Source organism: Phocoena sinus, chromosome 17, assembly GCF_008692025.1.
Source record: "Phocoena sinus isolate mPhoSin1 chromosome 17, mPhoSin1.pri, whole genome shotgun sequence".
Classification (NCBI taxonomy): Eukaryota; Metazoa; Chordata; class Mammalia; order Artiodactyla; family Phocoenidae; genus Phocoena; species Phocoena sinus.
Genome location: NC_045779.1, coordinates 74,743,575 through 74,768,480, shown reverse-complemented (window position 1 = coordinate 74,768,480; position 24,906 = coordinate 74,743,575). Strand labels below are relative to the sequence as shown.

The following is a 24,906-nucleotide window of genomic DNA, read 5'->3' as shown; positions in this document are numbered from 1 at the left end:
CTGGCCATGGCTACACAAGTCCAAGCATTTCTTTGGGTTTCTGAATAGTACGTTTGCCTCCAAACTAAATGTGGATGGAATAATGTTTGAGATGCTATAGTAAATCCAGCAGGAGAAACACTTGAAATCCATCCATCACTTAGGACAGACCCGAAGATCTTTTCACCTTCATCTTTATAACCTTATTTTCTCCCCACACTTAATTCTAGTTGGAAAGTTACAGCAATGTTGAAGTTTGCCTCATGGATTCTGAAATTGAGAGGGGCACCAAGGAAAACATATCTCATGTTAAAATGGCTTTTCTAGAAATATCTAGAGTCACTCACTCATGCATTCATCATTCAGTCCAGCCCCCTGCTAGAACCAACTGTATTTTTTAAAATGAAAATTGGGAGAGTTAATTTGGCAAATGTAAGAATCACTTTGAGGACCACTGAGCAAAGCACTGCAATTCAAGACCACTGCAGGACATCTAATTCCAAATCACCACAACGATATGTAAACCTCAGACTGCCAGGCCCTGGCTGCATTCCCAAGGAGTGTGGACACACAAGGAGGTGACAGACACATAGGCAGCTAGCATCCTGGAAGAGTTTTGTTGGAATGACAACCACTTGTACAAAGTGCAGATGATATGGTATCCGGGAGACCTGGGTTCAAAATCCTGCTCCTCTACTCGCAGCAGATCCTTGAGAGAATTAATTTTCTGTTTGTTTTTTTCCCTGAAGCTCACCTAGTCTTTGTTTCCTTAAAATGGGTAGGATAATAGTTGTGAGGATCACATGAGAACATCCAGGCACAGGACCTGACCTGGGGCAGCTGCAGACTCTGCTCAGAAAGACTTAGGTGATGCCTGATGACTTACACAAATGTTTGCTCTTCACGTAGACGCTGGGGATACAGCAGGGAACAGAATAAAGATGTTCTCCCCATGGATCACTCATTCTAGTGGAGAGACAGGCAGGAAGTACATGATATCATTTCAGATAGTGATCAGTAAAGAAAAACACATCAAGGTAAGGACCTAGAAAATTATGAGAAGAGGTATGGCCAGGGTCCTCATAAATGTTTCACAACTAGCCCTCAGGAAAGCAAAAACAAACAAAAAAACCTCCAGTCTGTAGTGTTTGCCAATTTCCATGTGTCGATGCTCTGTAGTCAATTTCAAGCCAGGGATATGTTAGCACTGAATGTGGATTCATGGCTATTGCAAGCCAATATGAACTGGCTCCAACACTTCATCTTACTTCATTGGAACTTTATGCCCCGTGATGAGCAGTTCTCCATTTCCCCTCTCCCAACCCGTGGCAACCACCCCTCCCCTCTTTGCTTCTAGGAATCTGACTAGTGTAGACGCCTCATGTATATTGTCCCTCTGTGACTGGCATTATTAGCGTAATAGTCTCAAAATCCATCCCTGTTGTCACAGATTTGCAGAATCTCCTTTTTCAAGGCTGAATAATATTCCGTTGTCCCACATTTTCTCTATCCATTCATCTGTCCATGGGCAGTGAGCTTGTTTTCATATCTTGGCTGTTACGAACAGTGCTGTTACGTGCGTAGGAGTGCTAATATCTCTTAAATATACGGATCTCAAGTATTTGGGATAAATACTCAGAAGTGGGATTGCCAGCTCATATGGTATCTCTATTTTGAAGTTTTTGAGGAACTTCCATACTGTTTTCTATGGCAGCTGCACCATTGTGCCTTCCCCTCAACAGGGCACAAGGGTTTCAGCCTCTCCACATACTCACCAACACTTGTTTGTTCCAGTAATAGCCATCCTAACAGGTGTGAGGTGGTAGCTCATAGGGTACATGCCCTGGAATTTTCAGTTATTTGTTAACACGTGAGAAGCATTGTTTGAGGTGTGTGGTCACATTCACAATGTCTGTATACTACATTCCAGCAAGAGAGAACTCCCTGCCTACAATAACTTAGTTCTGACTCTCCAGCATCTACCCTGTTGTATTATAATTACCTGATTAACCACCTAACTTATTCATGACTCTATAAGTTCTTTAGGTCCAGAATCAAGTTTCAATCCTCTAGGTTTACTCCCTACCCTGTGCACACCATCCTATGCATGTTGGTGTTCAATCAATATACTTTGTTAATAAGCTGAAAACTGGACCAAAAATTGATGAGAGCTGAGAAGTGCAGAACTGATTGCACCAAAGTTCCATTTAAATATTCAGACAGAGGCCCAAAGGATGATGAATTTGCAACGGCCTTCATGGCCTTGAGGGAGAGAATAAATCGCTTCTCTTTTTCTTTCATAGGTTAAAATCCAATTGAGAAATAAGAGGTGAATGAAATACACACATTTAATATTTATGTTAAATATACATATATAAAATAGCATATGTGCGTATATGTCCTTCTTCATCATATTTCTTACTGAGGATGCTGGATTACAGAAGTTGCCCTGGCCTGTGCAACGTTCCACAGCTACAGAACTGTTCTCTGCGGGCACATAATCTAAAGGGCTGGAGAGTGAGTTTGGGACTTCCAGAGTCAGGCTGCTCTAAAAACGTCTGCAGTTGGACAAAGAGACAGAAAGACAGACAGACAGAAAGCTATGCGTGCTCAATTCTTCTCCCAAACTCACCAACCCGATAAGAGCATCATCTTCGCTTGGGCAAGAGTGATTGAGCTGGCATGGAGAAAAATGATGGATTGTTAATAATTTTCCCTTCGTGGGGGAAAAATAAACTCTTGCCATTTTGCAGGGACTTGAGGAGAAGGGAGTAAACGTTTTCCACCAGCCCAGCCTTTGAACTAGGAATACTATTTATTTCAAATTCTGGAATCATATCACTACTCGTGGAGTGATATCTGGGTCATGGAGGAGGAATAAGGGGCCTTTTAAAATCCTATAGGCAGGAAACCAGAAATATGGCTCCTGAACTAGGGGAATTGATACCCTAATCAAGGATCCTGTTGTCCACACAGCAAGCAGTAAAAAGGCAATTTTAGATGGTTCTGAATTCAAATGCCACCAAATATGATTAAGACCCTAAGTGCTATAGGTAGTTAGAGAAATAGGAGTAAAGTATATATAGATTTAGGTGTTTCCTCCAAAACACGAATTTACGAGTCCTAGCTATTTAGAAACTCAGCGTACATTCCACTAGAATGGTGTTTATTACATTCTACTAATTGGTATGTGCTAAATGCCCTGGGGTTTTGCCTAAACACACAATCCATGTCAGCACCGAGAGCAGTTCTGATTCAAAGCAGACTAGGGCTTTGGGGGCTGGGTAGGTAGCTGGGAAGAAAGGGAGGGGAGACAGACAGATGACAATTGTTAGAGTCTACTGAACATTTTCTGAATGCTGTCTTGGGATAAGAGGGATGGAGCAGTAAGTTTAAAACCTTTAAATCTTCCTTGAATGCTCATCGGGTCTGTGTTCCCCAGGATCCAGACCCACAGCCAGCTGTCTCTGGATGTCCGGAATTCAGAGTACCTCACCACCATGCCCCCGCTCCCCGCAGAGTGTCTGGACATTGACGGCGACTGGAACACTCTGCCCGTTATCTTCGAGGACAGATACGTGGACTGCCCTGCCACAGGTGTGCCTTCTCCTTTTTTGCTTTGGAACCTCAAGGGTAGGGCTTACCACTGGGTTCCCATCAGTTGCTCTGTTTACCTCCCAGCAGCCATGGGAACAAATCAATGAAGTATTTGTCAGTTCCTAGAGGAGAAGCAAGAGCTAAGGGTAAGCTTGTTATTGGAAATGACTTTGTTGCCGTGAATGGGCAAAGCAATGGAAGCAAAGGACACTTAGAGTAAAGACTCCCTTTTGGACTCCTGGGGTGGAATTGTATTTAGTGCTTTAGTGTTTTCACCTGTAACATGGGAACCAAATTCTCCCCCTCACCAGAGTCCCCTGAGAGTCAGATGGAGATCTTTTCTTATCTCAAATGTACAATTCAAATATAAATTCATTTCTGATTGAACCTAAATGGCATTCGGTTGACATTCCTATGCGGTGCTTGCTTTATGGAACGAGCCAGGTAAAGTATTTGAGAAGGTGGGCACATAAATATATGGATTAATGGATGAACAGCTCACTTCAGGGGGAAGAGGTAACATGTTTGTGTGTGTGTGTGTGTGTGTGTGCGCGTGATTGCAATCTGTTTTGCTGGGGCTGCACAGAGTTTGTTAATGAACGGATCCATCAACTGGAAGGAGCCTAGTGCAAACTGTAGAGAGAATGTCCGTTCCCTGTCCCCTGCACAGCCCTGCTCATGGAAACACAACAAGTTCGTACAAATGACAGAGCTGAAAGAGACCCATGATCCCTTAAAGGACCAAACTATGCCAGCCCCTATGCTGGAGGTTTTATGAGCTTTATCTCTTTAACCCTATAAACAACCTCAGAAGTCTATTTAACAGAGAAAAACTGAGGCACAGAGAGGGTAAATGTTAATCAAAGATGACCCAGCTTGTAAAAGCCAGCATTCAAAGCCGAGTCACTGCAGTGCCAAAGCCCGTGTCGGCTTGTCATCTCTGGGCAAAATATTTTTTAAACCATTCTATTGGGTTGCCCATAATTAAAGGAGGGGCCCCTTAAATTTCAGAGTTTCCGCAATCTGAGATTTGTAGGATGTTTTAAAAAGTCTAGGTGACTTCCAAAGACTGCAACGTTGCAAACCAAGGATGTTATTCCGTTTTCGGTTGTACCCTGACATCTAGTGTCTACGCTCTGTATGACGGCTTGACTGCCTGTGAGCTCCAGAGATGGCAGCCAACCAGCTGCTCAAAACAATCTCAATACTCCCTAATGGCCTATATAGGAAAAGAATCTAAACAAAAAAATAAAACAGTGGATATATGTATAACTGAGTCACTGTGCTGTACACCTGAAACTAACACAACGTTGTAAATGAACTATACTCCAATAAAGGTAAAAAATAAATAAACAAATAAATAAATAAAATTTGGCATATATATATATATTGAAAGAAAAAAAAAGCTCAGAACATTGGATTGAGACTGTGTGTGTGTGTGTGTGTGTGTGTGTGTGTGTGTACATATGTACATGTGTTGATCTTCCTTGTAGTTATATGATTGAACTACAGAAAGTTTGAACAGTTAGAGAAGATATTTAAAATAAGCACCCACTCTCAGACCCCCTAATACTTCATTATTAGACTTCAGATCACCTTCCGGTCCTTCTTTTACGTGCATATTCATAGGTACTCTAGTGGGTATACATCTCAGTCCCCCAGCTCACATGTGCTATATATACTATCACATAGCTTTATTTTTTATAAACCAACCTCATTTCAGCTGAGCCCCATCCCTCCTGCAGCTTTAGCTGGAAGGTCAATCTCAGCCTTTCTGGGGCTCCCTGACAAGCCTCTTTACTGCCCATCACATCCCTGCCCTAGAGTTTCACAGTGGCAAGACATTGTTAGGGGAGGTCTTTCTAGGGCCATCTGCCCACGCAGGTCCCTGGAAGCTACGCGCTGTTCACATCTACAGAGTATTTTAGGACCGGCATTGCCTTACAACTTCTGTTATGTGCTTTGGACATGGGACTCGGCTGAGGCTAGGACCCCAGCACTTATGGTCACATCTCCCTGGAAGAACCCCGAGGCAGTTGCTCTCAGAGGCCTGGATACTTCCCCAAGGCTTCCCTCACACGCCTCTCACCTGATCCATCCCCATCCCCAAAACTACTTTTACAGAGTCACCTATATCCATGCTCAAACCCCAAAGATATTCTTTTTTTGGAAAATTTTATTGAAGTAGTTGATTTACAATGTTGTGTTAGTTTCAGGTGTACGGCAAAGTGATTCAGTTATATATACACATATCTATGTAAATATATATAGTCTTTTTTTACATTTTCTTCCATTATAGGTTATTACAAGATATTGAGTGTAGTTCCCAGTGCTACACAGTAGGTCCTTGTTGGTTATCTATTTTATATATAGTAGTGTGTATATTTTAATCCCAAACTCCTAATTTATCTCTCCTCCTCCCCTCTGGTAACCCTAAGTTTGTTTTCTATGTCTGTGAGTCTATTTCCCAAAGCTCTTCTTGAGGTTCTTGCTGTTTTACACTTTACTTTGGTGATGCTTTAATCCTGGAGCAAAAGTATTAGCGAATAAAGAATTATTTTCTTATTCCTCAAGGGCTTGGTGGCCTTAATTTTTATAATTTGCAATGAAGTTTTGGGGTTTATATTCCATTCTTTTAGTGTAGTGGAAAAAGGGAAAGAAAAGAATTTCGTTTTCATACTAAAATTGTAATGTTTCTTCGTGGTCTGCTGTAGTACTGTGGCTGGAATACTTAACCTGTACCAGGAACTTGCAAATTCTGTCTATATAATCTATAATCCCTTCTCTCACCCACCCCCTCGCTCTCCTGTCCCAAGGCAATTCGGCTGTTTTCCTAAGGTCTTAAGTTGGCCAGATTGCCTGGATTTGAATTTTTTTTTGCCAGCATCTAGTAACTATATGAAATTGGGCAACAGGGGTTGTGGTTTCTACTCCATAGGCTACTGGGAGCAGTGGATAGTTTCGTCCACTGGCACAGAGGAAGTTACGAATGCATGTCAACTAACACCGTTAGTATCTGAGTCTAAATCCATCCTCTCTGAATCAAATCCTTTGCTTCTCTCACTTTTCCCGTAGTTGTAGTAGTGAAATTAAAATAGCTGTTTTGACAGTCTACTTCCTCACTGGGCTTCCTATGTCCTGTCTTTACTGCCTATGATAAAGCTTTCCTTTTTGTTTCAAGAACCCGCTAATCCACCTGTTACTTGCAATATAAGGACCAGACTCCTTACTCCTACGAGGCACTCAAGTTCATCCATATTGTGGGCTCTTTCTTCCTGTCTAACCTCATGCCCTTCCCCCACTTCCTCTGTTCACTCTTGCTGCATCCACGTGGGATCCAACCAACACCTGACCAGACTGTGCGGCCCAGACTCCTGGGCCTTTGCGCACACTATCCTCCCTACTCAGGCTGACCCACTGTCTCCTTTTATGAAGAAGCTCAATTTTCCAGCATACAACCCACATGTTTTGGTAGGAGAGCCAGCTGTCCTGTACCATGTTTGTTTCCCAATAATTTGAAAATCCCATAAAGACAAAGACTGGTTCACTATTATAACTGATCCCCACTTTCCCTCTCTCTAAACCTTGGCCCAGCATAGGGCTTTGCACATAGGATATGTCAATCTACCATTTGTAGGACTAAATAATATTGAAATTGTGTTTTCCACACCGGTACAAACAGTCGATGAGAGTAATAGTCATTGTTCCGCTGCATTTCTGAGCTATTCTCAATTCATTCTATGAACGCAATTCATTGGCTGTGAAGTAGCCAGGATGCTAGCCTTGGGGATGTAGATACTTATAAAACACAAACTCTTCTCTCCAGGGGGAGCAAGCCATGCCCACATGGACCATGGTATGGTGGTAGATGTATTACACTACATGTGTGTAGAGGAGACACTAGGAATTTGCAACAGAGAATGTCTAATTGCTGTAGGGTGTGAGACAGTTCCCCAGAGGAAGGGAAATTTGCTCAGTGGCTCAAGATGCAAAGAACATGTCCAGGGAAGGAAGAGATTCATTCTTCACAGTCTTTGTTCTAATCCTTGACCCAATCTTAAATTTCACTCAAAGGATGAGATGATGATGTCTAAAAGCTCCATGTCGTTTTTAAGTAAGTGTCTCAATGGTTTACTCCATGAGAATGTTAATAATGATTATGTTCATTTAACATCGTTAAAATTGCACGGAAGAGTTATACTGTTTAAAGAAAATAAAAGGCCAGTCCCCTTTTTTGTGTGTTTGGTGTATATGAAAATTGAATAATCTATCATATGTCTTTCTCAAAAGAGCTGTGTTACAGGCACTTATCCCAATTATGCATATTGGGAGGGGGAGAGAGAGAGAGAGAAAGAAAATAAAAGAAGGAGGAGGGGAATGAAATAGAAGAGAAAAGAGACCAGGGGAGAGAATGAGAGACCTAATAGTTTACCCTCAAGAAAAAAACAGTTTACCCTCAAGAAAAGTAAGAAAAAGAAGGTCACACTTTGGCGCGCCTCCATCCTGCTATAAAGACCAAAGCGAACCTGGGAGCCTCTTGTGGTCTGAGTGCCATGTACGATAATTGCCCTGGTTACGGAGCTCAAGCTTGGCAGTGTTTCCCATCAGAAAGCAGAAATCTGTCTTCCCCATGTGTCCATTTCATATCAGAAGTCTACTCTGAGTTATGGCTGTGAGGCCCACTGGTTACTATGAACCTGCCCACCCGAGAAGAAAATGTATTCAACTAGGAAAAAGGCGTATTGTTTTTTTCTAACTGTCCGAGGTCTCACAGCTGGCAAGTGTCAGTGTCAGGATTGGAGACCAGGGGCTCCTGGCTCCAAAGCATTCTCTATACTCTGTAAATACTGTACACAAGATCGGTAAATGTTTTACTATTTGTAAGTGGTAATTATTCAAAATGTTTTTTTTACTAAGTAAAAGGTAAATCAAGAATTATAATCGTTGGCAGCTTTTGCATTAGTGTGACGCATTTCTGACACTGATAATCCGGTATTAGGTCAAACCTCACAGGTTAAGGGCACAGTCTCTGATACGATTGTCCTTCCTTCACAACTCAGCCACAAGCTCAGGGGTTCTCAGGCCTCCCAGACTTCTGACCAACTGGCTACCAATCCAGGGATTCCCATGACCCCTCAGGTTTGATAATTTGTTGGAAAATTCATAGAACTCAGGAAAGGGATATATTTATGATTTCAGTATTATTAGAAAGGATACAAATAAAGACCAGCCAGAAGAATAGACTCATAGGGCGAGGTCTGGAAGGGTCCCAAACATGAAACTTTTATGCCCCCAGGACTGCTATTCCTGGTATATGAATGTACATTGCCCACCGGGGAAGCTTAGTCAATCCTCCACGTCTAGAGTTCATACTGCGTTTCATAATGTAGGCATGATTGATTGAATCATGGGCCACATGAAGGAACTCAATCCCCAGCCCATCTCTCCTCCCCAAAGGTTGTACCGATGTCACCTGGTTCAAATCCTCAGTCAACTAGTCATGTGGTTGGTCTTTCTGGCATGGCCAGCCCCCGTCCTGAGTCACCTCCTCAACACAGACTATCAGAGGACTCACCATGAGTCACCTCGTTATCATTAGCTCAGGATCCACCATGAATAGCTGACATTCCTATCGCTTGGGAAATTCCAAGAATTTAGAGGATATCTCCCAGGAGGCAGGAACAAAGTCCAGACAAACTCTTTATTATACAATCAGGCATTTGGGTAATTTGTGAGTGTAGATTTTTTTTTAAATAAATGTATTTATTTTATTTATTTATTTTTGGCTGAGTTGAGTCTCCGTTGCTGCGCGCGGGCTTTCTCTAGTTGCGGCGAGCAGGGGCTACTCTTGGTTGTGGTGTGCGGGCTTCTTATTGCGGTGGCCTCTCTTGTTGCAGAGCAGGGGCTCTAGGCACACGGGCTTCAGTAGTTGCAGCGTGCAGACTCAGTAGTTGTGGTGCACGGGCTTAGTTGCTCCGCGGCATGTGGGATCTTCCCAGACCAGGGATCGAACCCGTGTCCCCTGCGTTGGCAGGCGGATTCTCAACCATTGCGCCACCAGGGAAGCCCCATGAATGTAGATTCTTAAAGTATAACACATTTTTCTTTCTTTTTTTCTTTTTGTAGGGCATAATTTGAGTGTGTACCCTAGTTTTGATGTTGCAGCAACAAGTCCCACAATACTGAATCTAAACGACAGAGAGGAGAACCATACTGTAAATAGAAAATCATCTTTGAGGGAAGACCTTGTCTTGCCCACCATGAAACCACCCCAAATGGACTCTAATGAAGAGGTTATTAGGTGTCCAGGGCCAAATGAGAATGTCACCACACCGAGTCATACGGACGTGTGCTCGGAATCTCAGGTGTATCTGACAATTGGTGAATTCCAGAACAAACCAGGTTTGCCTGAAGATGAACGTCGGACTGGCCAAAGGTCTGATGTTGGAACGCACCCGCCGACAGATGAGGACCTGCCCAGGAGGAGTCCTGGTCCAGAGGATGACCAGGCCCCAGCACTGACCTACATGGATGTGAATTCTAGCAATAAGAACCCCTGCAGAGCTGACCCCACAGCAGTCACCAGTACCCAGCACGAGAGTGGGTGCTCTCGAGATAACTATGAATTAGACAGAACTGAGCTAAGCAAAGGGGTAGCAGGTGGAAGTCATCACGATGCCAGCTCTTCAGAGAAAACCACACTCCATGAGTTAAGTACTCTTGGAAAGGGAGCAGACCAGGGGGGCAAGATGGTGCTGGTAAGTCTGAAGCTCATCCCCTCAGAGCCCTGTGATCCACTCAACTCTTCTTTGAGGGGTCCCTTGGACGTCAAGGCTTCCCCAGAGGACCCTCGCTCAGAGGAGCAGGAGGGAGTGTCCGTACTCTCTGGGGTCATCAAGAGATCCTCGTCCATCATCTCTGATTCAGGCATCGAGAGTGAACCAAGCTCTGTTGCCTGGTCCGAGGCGCGAAGTAGAGCCCAGGAGTTACCTAGTGACCGGGATGTCTTGCACCAGCTGGTTCGAAGACATGCCCTACACAGGAACTCCTTAGAGGGTGGACACACAGAGAGCAACACGAGTTTGCCGAGCGGGATCCAGGCCTCTCTCACCTCCATTAGCTCTTTGCCTTTTGAGGAAGAGGAAAGGGAACTGGCACTCACCAAACTGACCAAGTCTGTCTCTGCACCCCAAATCAGTAGCCCCGAGGAGTCTGCTGAAGGGGTGGACTCCCTGCAGCAAGGGCGAGGTCTTCCTGAGACTTCAGCTGTGCACACCAGGAGCACGGGTCCCTCCGGACACCGCCTTCAACTTAGTAATGCTGGGGTTCACCATTCCCTTGTGGAGGTAGTTTCAGATGCTGACAACCAGCAGGGCCCTGGTTACATAGACATCCCCAAAGGTAAAGAGGATCAGCTTGATCCTCAAGGACCCTGTTGTCTTGATGGCAGGACCGATAACCCTCCAGGGCTTGAAACCAAAGGTCTGAGTTTAAAAATACCACGCATCCCAGCACTTGAAACCCCTAGGTACAGAGCTTTTCCTAGAGAACTCATGGAGACCCCAAAGCGCATCCCTAAAGACTCTAATGTGGGGAAAAGAGCTCTTTCCAACAGCAGCATCTTGGACGTTGAGCATTTCACCCACCGTGAGGTGCCTGAAGTGAGTTGTACGTCAGCTGCCGAGATCGTCAACCCGGATTCAGCAGGTGAGCGAAGCAGCTCACCTGGCATCATTGATGATACAGCACTTGGTAGAGGACCTAACACCTTCCCAGAGGATGGACGTGAAGCAGGCGCTGTGTGCTCCACTGTGACTCACTCCGTTCACTCCCAAGCTACAGGAAACCAAGAGCCGAGGGCAGGCCCCTCCATCATGCTGTCCCACGTGACCTCTGCAGAGACCTTCTCTCTGGACAGCCTGAAAGCTGTTGAGGTCGTCAACTTATCCATGTCTTGCACTGCCACCTGCCTCCCTTTCTCGTCTGTGCCCAAGGAGACCCCTGCCAGGGCTGGATTCTCTTCCAAACAGACCCCATTTCCCATCACTCATCAACCTTTGGGTTCCTTTGGAGGTGTTCCGAACCATTCCAGCAAGTTGGAAGAGGAAGTCAGTGAAAGGATGTTCAGGTAGGTTTGCTGGTGGCTTACCTACACCAGCACCATCTTTCAGATTCTTCCACATATTTCTCAATTTCAGGCATACTATTTCAAAATTGTGATATCAGTTATTTTCTGGCTTAAATAAAGTGTTACATTCTTATCATACAAGTCAGGACTGTAGAATAGTGTAAAGAAGTAAAAACTATCATCAATAAGCCCATCTCAAATATAGCCCCTGTGTAAGTTCAGCTATACGTCTTCCTATGTGCACCTCTATGTATATACTATTAATTTGCAAAAGTAAGATAATTCTTGACAAACTCTAAGTTTTTTCCAACAATATATTGGAAACGTCTTTATATATTTATAAAGCTATTTTTGCATTACCATTTTAGTGTAATATTCCATTGTATAAATGTACCATGATTTCGTTAACAAGATCCTTTAGAGATAAACCATAAATGTTTTTTTTTTCAGTTTTTCTTATGATGAACAGCTACCTTATGAGTGTCACTGTACCTCTGTCTTGGCGCATTTCTTTGAGAGCCTTTTGGGAATAGGACTAATTCAGATTTTCTTCCTAAGCCCCTTTTGTGTGGTTCTTAAGTTTATCGCTCCTTTTGAAATGCCAGAATCCATCCCTTTATCCTTGTCTTGGGTTTGTATTCCTATTACTCCCTCACCTATAAACTATGTATTTGATTAAGTATAGTATGGAATCACTTAATCAAAACATCCCGTCTCATTCACTTGTTCAAAAAGTGCTAAACAGTTACACATTAAAGTTATCCCCCAAAGAAATTGCACAGGCAGGTAAATTTTGGATCCCATGTTTTATAAAGACCATTAAGTGCCTATTATATGCCCATGTCATCAGTTTAACCAGCGCATAGCAGGCACTGTCCAGTGCCTGGCCAGTGCTGTCCTGGTTGTAACTGTGCTCTCAGTCTAACAAGGAGACGGGGAGATGACAGAAGCAAATGAGGGCAGTTGAGTGAATGGGATGGTTCATGTGTGCACAGCTGAACCAGAAAGAGAAGGACCTAATTTGGCTGTGGGGCAGTGAGCGTGAACAGAGATTGTGGCCATGAGAAGCTTTTTAGAGATGATACCTAAGCTGAGGAGAAAATATGAGACATCATATGTTGATGATAATGGTGGTGATATGGCTGGTAATCGATCACATCTCCTTTTTCACATTTAATCTGCTTCAAGTACTGTTCTAAGCATTTTGAATAGATTATATCACTTAATACAACAAGGCAAAGACAACTTTATGAATTCGATACAGGTGTTATTCCCCTTTTACAAATGAGGAAACTGAATGCAGAGAGGTTATAAAGCAGTTGGTGCACAGCTAGTAAGTGTCTAAGCCGAGATTCTGACTTTGGCAGTCTGATTCCTGAGTCCGTGGTCTTAACCACCTTGTCAGGTAACCAGGCAAAGAACAGGATAACCAGGTGGGAAAGGAATTTCAGACAGATAGACCCAAATGCACAAAGGCATGGAAGTAAAGACAAGAGGCATAATTCATGCAGGGACTTTATGAGAAACGTGTTCTTTTTGGAGGCTAGCTGATGACGCTGGAGAAGTACATGGAAGCAGGTTAATAAACTCTCACTCCCGGAAGATCGCTTAAAGATTTTGTGGATCCTTGGAGCTGGAGGGAACCTTAGAGGTTCTATTCAATGCAGGAACCACATCTGCAGAACCCAGATCAATACAGCCCTTGGTTTTCCTGGGTCACTTTTCTGCCTCGTTGTTCAGAACAAGCCTTTCACTAGCGTCTCCCATGAGGTCCCACGTTCGGCCTTGGTCGCTTGGCAGACACTTCCTCGTAGTTGTCCATCACTCCTGCATCCCAGCTCAGTGCATCTCCTGTTCAACATGGAATACACAGCTCGGCTTGTGATTAATTCGTGTATTCTCCAGTTTTTATCAGGCCAAAGAAAAGTTTAAAAAAGAACTGAAGATGGATGGATTTCTGTACAGTGACTTATCTGTACTAGCTTCTGACGTACCGTATTTCCCACCAGAGGAAGAGGAAGAAAATTTGGAAGATGGGATTCACCTGGTAGTCTGTGTCCATGGCCTGGATGGTGAGTTCTAAAAGCGTTTCCTCCTCAAAGTTTTGTGCTATAGACGAATTAGCATGTTCATGAATTAATCTAGTTTAGGGACTTGTTCAACACATGTTCAATTAGCGACTGTGGAACATTAGGAAGTATGCTGGATCTAGGGAAATGGCATGGCTCTGCTCTCAAAGAGAAGATCTCTCTGGCAAAAAAAAATGTGTTGAGTTAATGAAATACACAAATGAATGAATTAATGCGATGAAGGAATGAATGGAAAGAATAAATCACATCCACGTTTATGGATTCTAATGTATGACTAAGGGTCGGAGGAGTGAAAGGGCTCCTCTAGGGCTTCAGTGGTGATGAGCAGCAAAAGCGGTGGTCACATTCTTCTTATGACGATCAAATAGGTAATGGTGATGGACTTCACTTCTGTGACGTGCTCTTGTTAATATCCTTAATTTTCCTCCCTCTTGGGGCTAATGCATTTAATTGTCCACATCAACTCCTGGCTATATGCATTGCATGCCAGGACGCTAAGGCAACAGGCCTATTAAGTGAAGTGTCAGAGAATCCAGTGGTAGATCATCCATTCCAGATGATGACGATGGTGGTGATGACTTTGATGATGGCCAGAATGTATGCATCACTCACCGGGGCCAGGGACCACTCTAGATACTTAACATTTATTAACGTGGTTGATCCTGACAATAGCCCTGCAGAGTAGCTGCTATTATCACCCCCATTTATAAGTGGGGAAGCTGACTAAGAGGGCAGCTAAGTAACTTGTATAAGGTCCCACAGCTAACGCGGTTGAGTCAGGATTAAAACCCATCTGTCCGGCTCCAGAGCCCATGGTTTCATTTTGCCTTTTACCAACAAGCTCATCTCTCCCCCAACCCCAACCTCCCTCCACATCCCTGAGTCGTCTTCTTAAAATCTTACTAGGTCCGGTCGTTCCATCACTGGGATGGAAGCTCTTTGTAGCTCTCAGAAAATAAGATAAAATGAACTCCTATTTTAAAGAGCTTCGAAAGTTCCCAGCATAAAATACTCTTTATGTCTGATCCTTGTCATCCTCATCTCCTGCCCTTTCTGCTCTCCCCTCTTCCAGCTGCACCAATTCACTCCCATCTCCACGGACAGGGACCATTTCACACCACTGTGTCTTTCTCAACACTGGGTTTTCTTTCCGGTGAGCTTTCCTCTCTCTGCACTGACTTCAGTGCTTCACAAACTTCAGCTGTTCACACATTTCCCTTCCCCTTATTTACTCTACCCATGTACCTTATACTATAATTTCAAAATTCGTACTGAAATGGGCATACTTTTTGAGTGTATTTATTGAAAAAAATAAACTTCAAATCACACCGCAAATTAAATACTAGACTCACGCGCTACACACAAAGAGTCATACTAAAAATAATTAATATAAACGAAATAAGTTTGCTGAAGTTTGACGTGTGCCATTGTCGGAAGATTTTTTTGAGCTTGACACTCACTTTCTCTTTGCAGAAGTATTAAGCTGTTGAAAACATGCTTGTTTTTAACTGGGGCTTCCAATCGGAAGAACTTCCAGAAAGACAAAGAATAACGTTCTCACTCATCCTGTGTATTTTTAACACAGGGTCTATGGCCTTGCATGACCAGTGTGCATCTCTTACTTACCTGATATTAAATGAAAATGAGATAAGCCTCTCAATCTCTTTGTGAGAATAAGAAATCTGGTCAGGCCACAGACTCCATCCTGCAAGTGGGAGAAGAGGGATGCTATAAAGATAGGCCAGCTTCTGCAGTATTTGTGCTGTGTCAGAAAACGGAGCCGCCCATCACAGCATTGTCACTTGGGCATAAAATCGTCAAAGAGACAACCAATAACAGAGCACACGTTTCTTTTGAAGGTGATTTCTCTAGTTCCACGTCCATATGTTTAAACTTTGCAGAGTTTTACAGGATCCATTGGTTACATTCCACTTACAAGGCTATATTGATGTTAACAAAGAACTGAAGAAATTGGTAATGGTTATGGATATTTGCCCAACTCTTCATATTGTGCCCAAAGCCCAAGATTTATATTCTTGTAAGGGTCCTCAGTGGAACACATTATCAAATCATATTTTTTGTTGTTGTTGCGGTACGTGGGCCTCTCACTGTTGTGGCCTCTCCCGTTGCGGAGCACAGGCTCCGGACGCACAGGTTCAGCGGCCATGGCTCACGGGCCCAGCCGCTCCGCGGCATGTGGGATCCTCCCGGACCGGGGCACGAACCCGTGTCCCCTGCATCGGCAGGCGGACTCTCGACCACTGCGCCACCAGGGAAGCCCTCAAATCATATTTTTTGAGAAAGTTTCAAGTTGCAGGAAGTTCTCTGTTGCTCAACAGCCCAAGGAGGGGGGCCCATTGTTATCCCTTCCTTAGACTCCTTGTGCTAAACCAGAAACACTTGATACATATTTATTAAGGCCACAACCTAGAATGCCATTAGGTAGCTTTAAACAAGAACAGGACCAAAGAGCAAACTTTTACTGTCAGAAATGAAAGGAATGAACAAAATTTAACTTAGTACAAAATAGAAACATTTTCTAAAAGAATGGGAGTATTTTATAACTGTAGCCCTGTGCTCTGATGGGCCATCGTCGTGGGTCACGCTTCTATTGGGTCACGCTTCTATTGGGTCATCCTTGAAAATTAGGAGCAGTCTGTCAAACATCTTTAGTCCTCCCATATTCTGTATGGCATTTTCATCCTCTTTTGAATCCCTTGGTGGTTTCATAAAGAAGGGTATAAAATTGGTAGTCAACGATATCACTTGTAGTTTCGCAGCTGCTTTGAAAGGATGGTTACATGGTGAAGTAGGTCACCTGTATAGCCACATAAGCAGCTTCGGACTTTCAACTCTGTAGGGATGCCTTTGAGGAACAGATTAAAACATTCATTAAGCTGCCACTGAACCCCATGGCCCGCATGGAATTTACCCCTAACCATACTTGAACAAGAAGCGTATTCTGTTGTATCAACTATTTTCCACGTGATTATCACTGCAGGGATGCGTTCTGTGTGTTCTCTGTGGCTTCGCTCTCGGCAGCAGAGCCTCAAGTCCTTAAGCTCTTCTTGCTCTGCCCTGATGCTCACTCACGGAGCCTGCCCCTGCTGACTCTGGTTCCCAAGGGTGATTCTTACTCTCCCGTACATAACTCCGCCCCTGTTTGAGGGACTTACTTGCTGACAACCTGTAAACGGCGGAACTAGTCCTGCATTAAGGAAGCGATTTGAGAGGGGACTTGTAGATGTCACATTGTGCCACATCCGTGTGTCATCATTAAGTGACACCACTTGCAGAATGTCCTGAGTAAACAGAATTGGCTGTCAAAGAAGGGAGAGGCGGCGTGCCCTCAACCGTTCCTGTGTACAGAATGTTCACAAGCCACGTATTTATAGATCAGGGAATAATCCCCCTGAGGGAGGGATACCAGAAAGACCCTGACCCTGTGTGGACAGGAGGAGGGGGCAGCACGGGGACCAGTGGATTGGACATGTTTAGTTGTTTTTATTATCAACTTAGTGAGAAAGCGGGAAATGGGAGGGGGACCGGAAAGGAGTGAGAAACAAATCTCTTGCGTGTCAGCTGTTATCTGATTAATTGTGGATCCGTGGTGGGGTTATCTGTCGCTTTTAGGGAACAGTGCGGACCTCCGTCTGGTAAAGACTTTCATAGAACTGGGGCTCCCTGGAGGAAAACTGGACTTCCTAATGTCTGAAAAGAATCAGGTATGACAACAAAAGCATCAGAACCGAAAGAATCCCTGTGTCGTGTCTTAGATGAGCCTCCTAGAGTCACCGTGATGGTTTATGGCCGCACAGATGGGAGGGGACTTTACCAAGGAACACTGCCCAGGCACTTGGAAGGTCTGGAGAGCTCATTTTCTTTTGGGAGGAGGAAATAGTAAGAAGGGGGGACATGTGAGTCAGGTGACTGGGCCTTTTGACCTCACAGGTCATAGGTTGAGTGACAGCTCAGAGCATAAATGATTGGGCATCCGTGGGTCTGTACTGGGGAAGGAGCTTGTCACTGGCATCTTTGTAACCAATGGAGCTGGATTATGACCTTTTCACAGTCAGAGGTAAACTATGGGGCCTTTGCCATTTCAGGTCTGGAGCCTTAATGGGATGTCAAGGTAGATGAGAACTGAGAGATTCCATGGCCAAGAGATGGGGCTGGGTGGAATGTTGTCATTGAGTCCCATTCCATGGGACTTGAGAGGGATGAGGCTAAGTGTTCTTTGGAGGCACAGGACTACTTATAACTAAAGGGTCCCATGACCACTGACAATGGGAATCGTACAGAGAATAATCAACAAGCCAACGCTGGAAGGTACAGTCTCATCCCTCCTCTCTCAGTGGTCCGTCCTGTTGCCTTTTCTTTGACACCTGCTGTATACAAGGCATGCACTTGGGTGCATGGGGTATAAACGTGAGCAGGAGGAAAGAGGATCGCTTTGAGCATCTACGATGCGCTGAGCAGTTGGCGTCTTTCTTCATTTACTTTTCCCAACCGTTCCGTGAAGTGTTGGCACCACTGTCGCCTCACAAAGAGGGAACCCACAGTCTGACCTGGAGAGCCCCAATCGGGGGCTCCTTTTCTGGTTGTCGAATACTGATTTGTACCCTAATGTCAGGCGTGGGCATGCCCCCAGGACGCACGGTGGTGTTTAGTGGAGGAAGATGGGCTTGTGCGCGGGGCCCGGCCTGGCACCACGCCCTCCCCGATAGCCGTTCCCTCTCTCTCCTTCCAGATGGACACGTTTGCAGACTTTGATACCATGACCGATCGGTTACTGGATGAAATTATTCAGCACATCCAGCTGTACAACCTCTCCATATCGCGAATTAGGTAAAAGGAACCACAGGTAGTTAATGCTGGGGGGAGGGGCGCCATTTTTACGTGTTTGCTGTGTACAAGTTCAGCGTGATGCCGTCTGTATACCGGTCTGGGATAAGTTAACTTGGGACCTTTAAGGGGGTAGATTACTTTCAGAACAGAAGTGGGTACCAGGGCTGCTTGACACGCCCGTATCTGTCATAGCAGGTGTGGAGGAGAATAAACACCGTGTAGCTCAGTAGAAAGAGAATTGGACTTAAACAAATATCCTAGGTTTTAAATTCTCGTTCTTCTAACGCTCACAAGTTTGTGTCCCGATTCTACCATATAACCTTTTACAAGCTTTCTACATCTCTGAGCCTCGGTTTCCCCATCTGTTAAGTGGGACCAGCCCTGAGGGGATGCGTCGCCTGCCCCGTAAAAGGGTTGCAATCGGTGCTAAGTGTGTCCTTCCACTGTGACAGGCAACTCGGCGTAAATATTGAGATGGTTAAGGTGATAGTCAGTAGCTTGTGTTTCTCAGGCACTTGCAGATGTGGACATAGTGGTGAGTCCTCAACGTCCGTGACCCCATTTAGGCCTCTAAGATACCACTTCTTTATTCAACAGATGAGGTTTCAGAGGCCTACAGAGTTAGGTAAAAATAAAAGGACGCACACGAGAAGAGCTAGGGAGCTAATATAATATATAATATAATAGGGTTTTGATAAATAATCATTTAGTTTGAAAGTGATGATGTGTCGAGTCCATAGATCTTGGAGCAGCGGTGCAGCTGGAGCGGAGCATGTGCTGTGGGCTGAGCAGGCAACTCATAACTGTACTGAGGGATGAGTAAAAGTGGAGAGGCGGGCAGAAGTCGGGACACGCATGGCCTCGTAAGCCAGGCTAAGGAGCTGGGGTTTCACCCTGTGAATGACCAGGAGGGTTCAATGCTCCGATGTGAATTTCAGACAGAACCCCCAGGTGCACTGAGGGAGGCGTAGAGACCAGAACTGGGGGGAGGAGGGTGCTCTAATAACACCAAGATGCCCACACTTCTCTTCTGACCACACTGGGCTCAGAGCTTCCATTCGCAAAGGCCCCACCTCGGGCTTCACGTGGCCAGCGTTTAGAAACCCGATGGGGATGAGTTAGCGGCCCCCCTTCTCCCGGCCGGTTCCCCTAAATCCCATGGGAGGTGGAGGGTGGCTCACCCCTTGGCGCTCCTGGTGCAGCACTTCCCTGGCGGCCAGCCTCCTGCTGTCACTCACGTGGACCCCTTCTGTCTCTCAACAGCTTCATCGGCCATTCTCTGGGCAACATCATCATCCGATCGGTCCTAACGCGGCCCCGGTTCCGGTATTACCTCAACAAGCTCCACACCTTCCTGTCGCTGTCCGGGCCGCACCTGGGGACCCTGTACAACAACAGCACCCTGGTCAGTACAGGTAAGACTCTCTCCAGCCTCAACATTCCTCAGAGTTCATTCAGGACCCAGGGGAGAGGGAACCAGAGACAGATGCTCTTCTTGATGGAACCTGTGGCTTTGGAACCTCTTCAGAGCGTGAGATGGTGGGAGACCTGGGCTCAGAAAGATGTTATTTTGTGTGTGAGCTGAATGAGATTAGACAAGAGGTTTCGCAAGGTCTCTTGTGCTTCAGTTTTCTGTGAATAAAGATAAATAATGGTGGGGAAGAGAGAGCATGGGTGTCTATGCATTCAAGCTGTTGTAACATTGCCATAGACTGGGTAAGGGGGGACTGGGTAAGGGGGGATTTACAAATAACATTTATTTCTCATGCTTCTGGAGGCTGGAAAGCCCAAGATCAAAGCACTGGCAGATTTGGTGTCGGGTGAGGTCCCGCTTCCTGGTTCACAGACGGACGCTCACATGGTAGAAAGGTCAAGGGGGCCCCTGGGGTCTCTTTTCTAAGGTCACTAATCCCATTCACGAGGGTCCAGCCCTCATGACCTAATCACCTTCCAAAGACCACACCTTCAAATACCATCTCATGGAGGGGTTTAGTTTCAGCATATGGATTTGGGGGAAACAAACACTCAGTCTATAGCAATGGGCTTTGAATCATGTCGCTTCCATGACAAGCTTACGGTTAAGCTCTAACCCAGGCACTCGAGGAAGGCTCTGACCAAGACGTTTCATCTCTGTGCTACTTAGTTTCCTTATTGGTAAACTGAAGCTAATGTGTATATGTTTGTGTATAAGTATCGATACATGCATGATGTGTGTGTATGTATATATATATATATATATATACATATGCCTATCTGTAAACATATATTTTATATATGTGTGTATGTATGTGTTTATATGTCTATAAACATGTACATTATATATATACATATATGGGGGTGTGCATGTGGGTGTGAATGTGGGTGGGGGGCCGTGGGGGGTGGGGCTTAGGCTCAAGGAACAGAAGGGGTCCAGGCGTGCCCCCCACCCTGGTGTCAGAGGACAGGGGACCTCACCTGGGAGCCTAGCAGGCTTCCTGGGCTCGAGTGGGTGCGGCAAACGCCCTCCTTTCCTCTCCTGCTTCTCCGGTCGTGGGTAGGGAGTGCCCCTCCCACCTGCCTCTCCTGATCTCCGCAGCCTCCCTCAAATCCTCCCAGGACCATTGCGGCTTGAGGGGTGGGCGTTGGAGGGCAGGGGACCAGCCTGGGAGCTCAGCAGGCGCCCCGTGCCCGAGTGGGCGGGGCAATCGCCCGCCGCTCCTCTCCCGCTCCTCCTGTAGGGCCCCTCCCGCCTGCCTCTCCTCATCTCCCTGGCCTCCCTCCTTTGCCCCCAAGGACCCATGCAGCAGGGAGGGCGTTGGGAGAGCAGGGGACCAGCCTGGGAGCTCAGCAGGCTCCCTGTGCCCGAGTGGGCCCAGGCGACCGCCCTCTGCTGCTCTCCCGCTCTTCCCGGAGAGTCCCTCCCGCCTGCCTCTCCTGATCTCCCCGGCCTCAGCGGCGCTGATCTTGTCTGGCCTCCACTTCTCCTCCCCCCTAGGTCCCCCTACGTCCTACTGGTTCACACTGGGGTTCCTCCCGTCTCCTTGGCGGTCAGAGTCCCCCACGAGCAGCCGACAGGCGCCCTAGCTGTGGGGAGACGCTAACTCCGGGTCTTCCCACACCGCCATCTTCCTTGCATTTTTATCAAACTCATTTCTTTGTGCTTGTGACATAATACTCATACTCATCCGTGTTAGTGTCATCACAGCCATAGTAAATGGATAGACTTCGAAATAGGTCGAATTTAGCTTTTTGATATCCTAAATGGATCTGTAAGGAGCATTCTTATATACCTTCTTTCGGCACTTAGGACAGTTTCCTTAGGCTAGATTCATAGAAGGGGACTGAAAAATCAAAGGGTTTGGATAGTTTCATGACTCCTGAAGCCTGTCTCGTAAGATTTTCTATCCCCGCTACCAGTACCTAAGAACACACATGTCCCTCTGACTTCCCAAGGATTTGTAAAATTGCCTAGCACGCTCTCATTTCTAAGTTAGCTAACAAATCACAGTTTAACGTTAATCTTTCCCGCATTCTTTTTTGCTTTCTTTTTGTTTGATGCGTTTGATGTGGGTTTGGCTTTGTTTTTGTCTTTCTAGGCTTGTGGCTCATGCAGAAATTGAAGAAATCCGGGTCCCTTTTGCAGCTGACCTTCAGGGATAATGCTGATCTGCGCAAATGTTTCCTTTACCAGCTAAGCCAAAAAACAGGTGAGTGGATCCCCTGCAGCACCCCGAGGCCACGATGAGTGAGAGACGGAGAGCCCACGCCTGAGACCCAAATTAGAGTCAAGGCTACGTTGACTCACTCACAGAAGGATGTCACCATGAGCTGCATTGTTACACGGTCCCCTCAACTCATGGAGAGGCCAACAGCTACCCAAGAACTCAGCTGCCCCTGGACCGCCTCCCCCCATGGCCTGGGGATGGTATCATGATGAGAGGCAGGTGTGTGCGGTGTCATCTCTACAGCAGAGCCCCTGCCCACCAAGCCTTTAATGTCCTAACTGCACGGGCCCCAAGGTCTATGTGCCAACTCCCAGCTCTTTCAGCCAGGTGCGGATCCACCTACAAAAAGGGCAGGTGGACACTGTCCATCTCTGTTGGCAGTGCAAGGGGAGATGGGGGTCCCTCTCGCAGGCCTGAGATCACACCTTCACCCGCACCCCGTAATAAGGAAGCACACATAGATGTCGAAGACCCTACCTGCCATGGGAGTGAACAGAGCACAGCAGTGGCCTCGTGTCCACGGAGAGAGCAGAGAGGCTGCCCGACTGTCCGCTCAGTGCTGCTGAGCTAGCCGGCCTGGCCCAGGGTCTGCCTATGGTCCACAATCTTCCACTAATTTATGGACACTGACTCTGATGATATCTCTGTCTCCTCGAATGTGAGTCCGGCATAGCCCTGGGCTGACGATAACCTTGGTCAAGTTCCTTACCCACGTGTGTCTCTGTGTGCTATGTTGAGGGTCATCCCCCCCGTGGGGAAGTGAGGAAGGAGGCTTGGGCAGCAGGGCAGTTGGACCACAACGTGGTCGACCCAGACATCTCAGCGGGCCCCACCCTCTGGGAGCTTGGGAGCTGGGGTGGCCCTAAAGAGGTGTCCTGACGGAGGGCAAAGGGCTGGTCTTTATACCCCCTGCCCCATATCTGCCGGTCACTGAGTCCAGCCAGTCCCCAGTGTATTATGGTCTTGGGCTGTGATCTTGGATGAGAAGACTCACGTCAGTGCAGGCGTCCCCCGCAGGGTCCCTGGGCTGAGAGCAGGCCGGTGGAGGACCTGGGCAGAGCACTGCAGCAGCTGGAGATCCCTGATGGGCTCTGGGGACTGAAAGAATAGGCTGTGATGCTTAATTTAAAAGATCCCTCTGCCTCAGTGTGAGACTGATTCCAGGGAGGTGAAGCTCCCTGCAGGGAGATGAGGTCAGAGGTTGATTTCCTCAAGCAGGTGACATGACCGAGGCTGGAACGAAGGGAGCCGTGGGGTTGACAAGGAGCAAAGTACTAGATTTACTTCCTCATGGACTCCCCAGTATTCCCAGCCCAGAAGGGCACATCTGTTACTTCCGTGTTGTTTATCTCTCACTGTTCAGAGCTGTGTGTCTCCTTAGCTTCCGTGGCTGATGAGGACAAAGCCGCCACCTTCCCTCTTTCAACCTCCCAGCCCAGAAGGTCCTTATGCAGTGACTCAACCAGTGTGTCTGGTGTCTTCTCCCTTTTCCTCTCTCTGGGGCAAGTTTGTAAAATGTACGCAAAGCAGAGGCTAATATGAAACTACCTGGGTAAAAAGCGCCCATCTGGCTTATTGCAGGTCTGCAGTATTTTAAAAATGTTGTGCTGGTCGCTTCTCCCCAAGACCGCTATGTGCCATTTCACTCAGCCAGGATCGAGATGTGTAAAACTGCCCTCAAAGACAGACACACAGGTGAGCCACATTCCTTTTCCTTTTTTCTTTTCTTTCCTTTTCTCTTTTCTTTTCTTTCCTATTCTCCTTCTCCTCCTGCGTTTCAGTGACTTTCTGTTAAAAGCAGAAGGAAATCATGAAGGTGCCGTACCCATTAGGGCACATCAGCCGTTCTGCTCTGGACTAGCCGCCCGACACACACCCAGCATTTTTCTCTAGATTCTGCTGCTGAGTTCTGCCCCCATCTCCTATCCATCTTCCCTCCTCGCAGGACCCGTTTTCGCGGAGATGATCAACAACCTTCTCCGCCCTCTGGTGGACGCCAAGGACTGCACTTTGATTCGACACAACGTGTTCCATGCCTTGCCCAGCACTGCCAACACCCTGATTGGCCGAGCAGCTCACATCGCCGTACTGGACTCCGAGCTCTTCCTGGAGAAGTTCTTCTTGGTGGCAGGACTCAACTACTTCAAGTAGCGGCTTTGAGGGAACGGCCTTGGGGAGCTCACCAGAAACGCTGAAGATCCGTAAGAGCTCTGGCTGAGACATCCTTTTACAGACCTCTGTCATTCCAGGCTGGAGCTCAGAGAGGAAGGCGCTGAGGGATGGAGGGTGGGGTAGGACCAGACATTCGAGGTGCTTCCACTTTGGAGATTTGGGAAAGCTGAACCAATAGTGTAAAAGACAATAGACTTTGCCCGAACCTGTCTAGCCATCTGGCGTCTCGTTCGAGATGCTTTCTAGGAAAATTCTGAGAAAATAAAGAAACAGAATACTTGGAGTTGGTGAGCCCACCTTCTTAACTACCACTGGCTCACAGAGATCACTGCAACTTAACTAGATTTGTTCGGTGTGTGACTAGTTCAGAGCTTTATCATTTTTGATG

General features: G+C 46.3%; 1 protein-coding gene across 1 annotated transcript in view; it reads left to right on the top strand.

Moving 5' to 3' along the window:
- FAM135B (family with sequence similarity 135 member B) overlaps window positions 1–24,497 on the top strand; it is a 163,038-nt gene extending 138,541 nt beyond the window's left edge. Inside the window, exons 11-19 of the mRNA XM_032610155.1 lie at window positions 3,422–3,576; window positions 9,703–11,704; window positions 13,610–13,776; window positions 17,428–17,519; window positions 18,545–18,642; window positions 19,906–20,057; window positions 22,218–22,328; window positions 23,928–24,041; window positions 24,292–24,497. Of these exons, the coding sequence (XP_032466046.1) occupies window positions 3,422–3,576; window positions 9,703–11,704; window positions 13,610–13,776; window positions 17,428–17,519; window positions 18,545–18,642; window positions 19,906–20,057; window positions 22,218–22,328; window positions 23,928–24,041; window positions 24,292–24,497 (3,097 nt within the window). The remainder of the gene's footprint in view (window positions 1–3,421; window positions 3,577–9,702; window positions 11,705–13,609; window positions 13,777–17,427; window positions 17,520–18,544; window positions 18,643–19,905; window positions 20,058–22,217; window positions 22,329–23,927; window positions 24,042–24,291) is intronic.
- The last annotated feature ends 409 nt before the right edge of the window (window positions 24,498–24,906 follow it).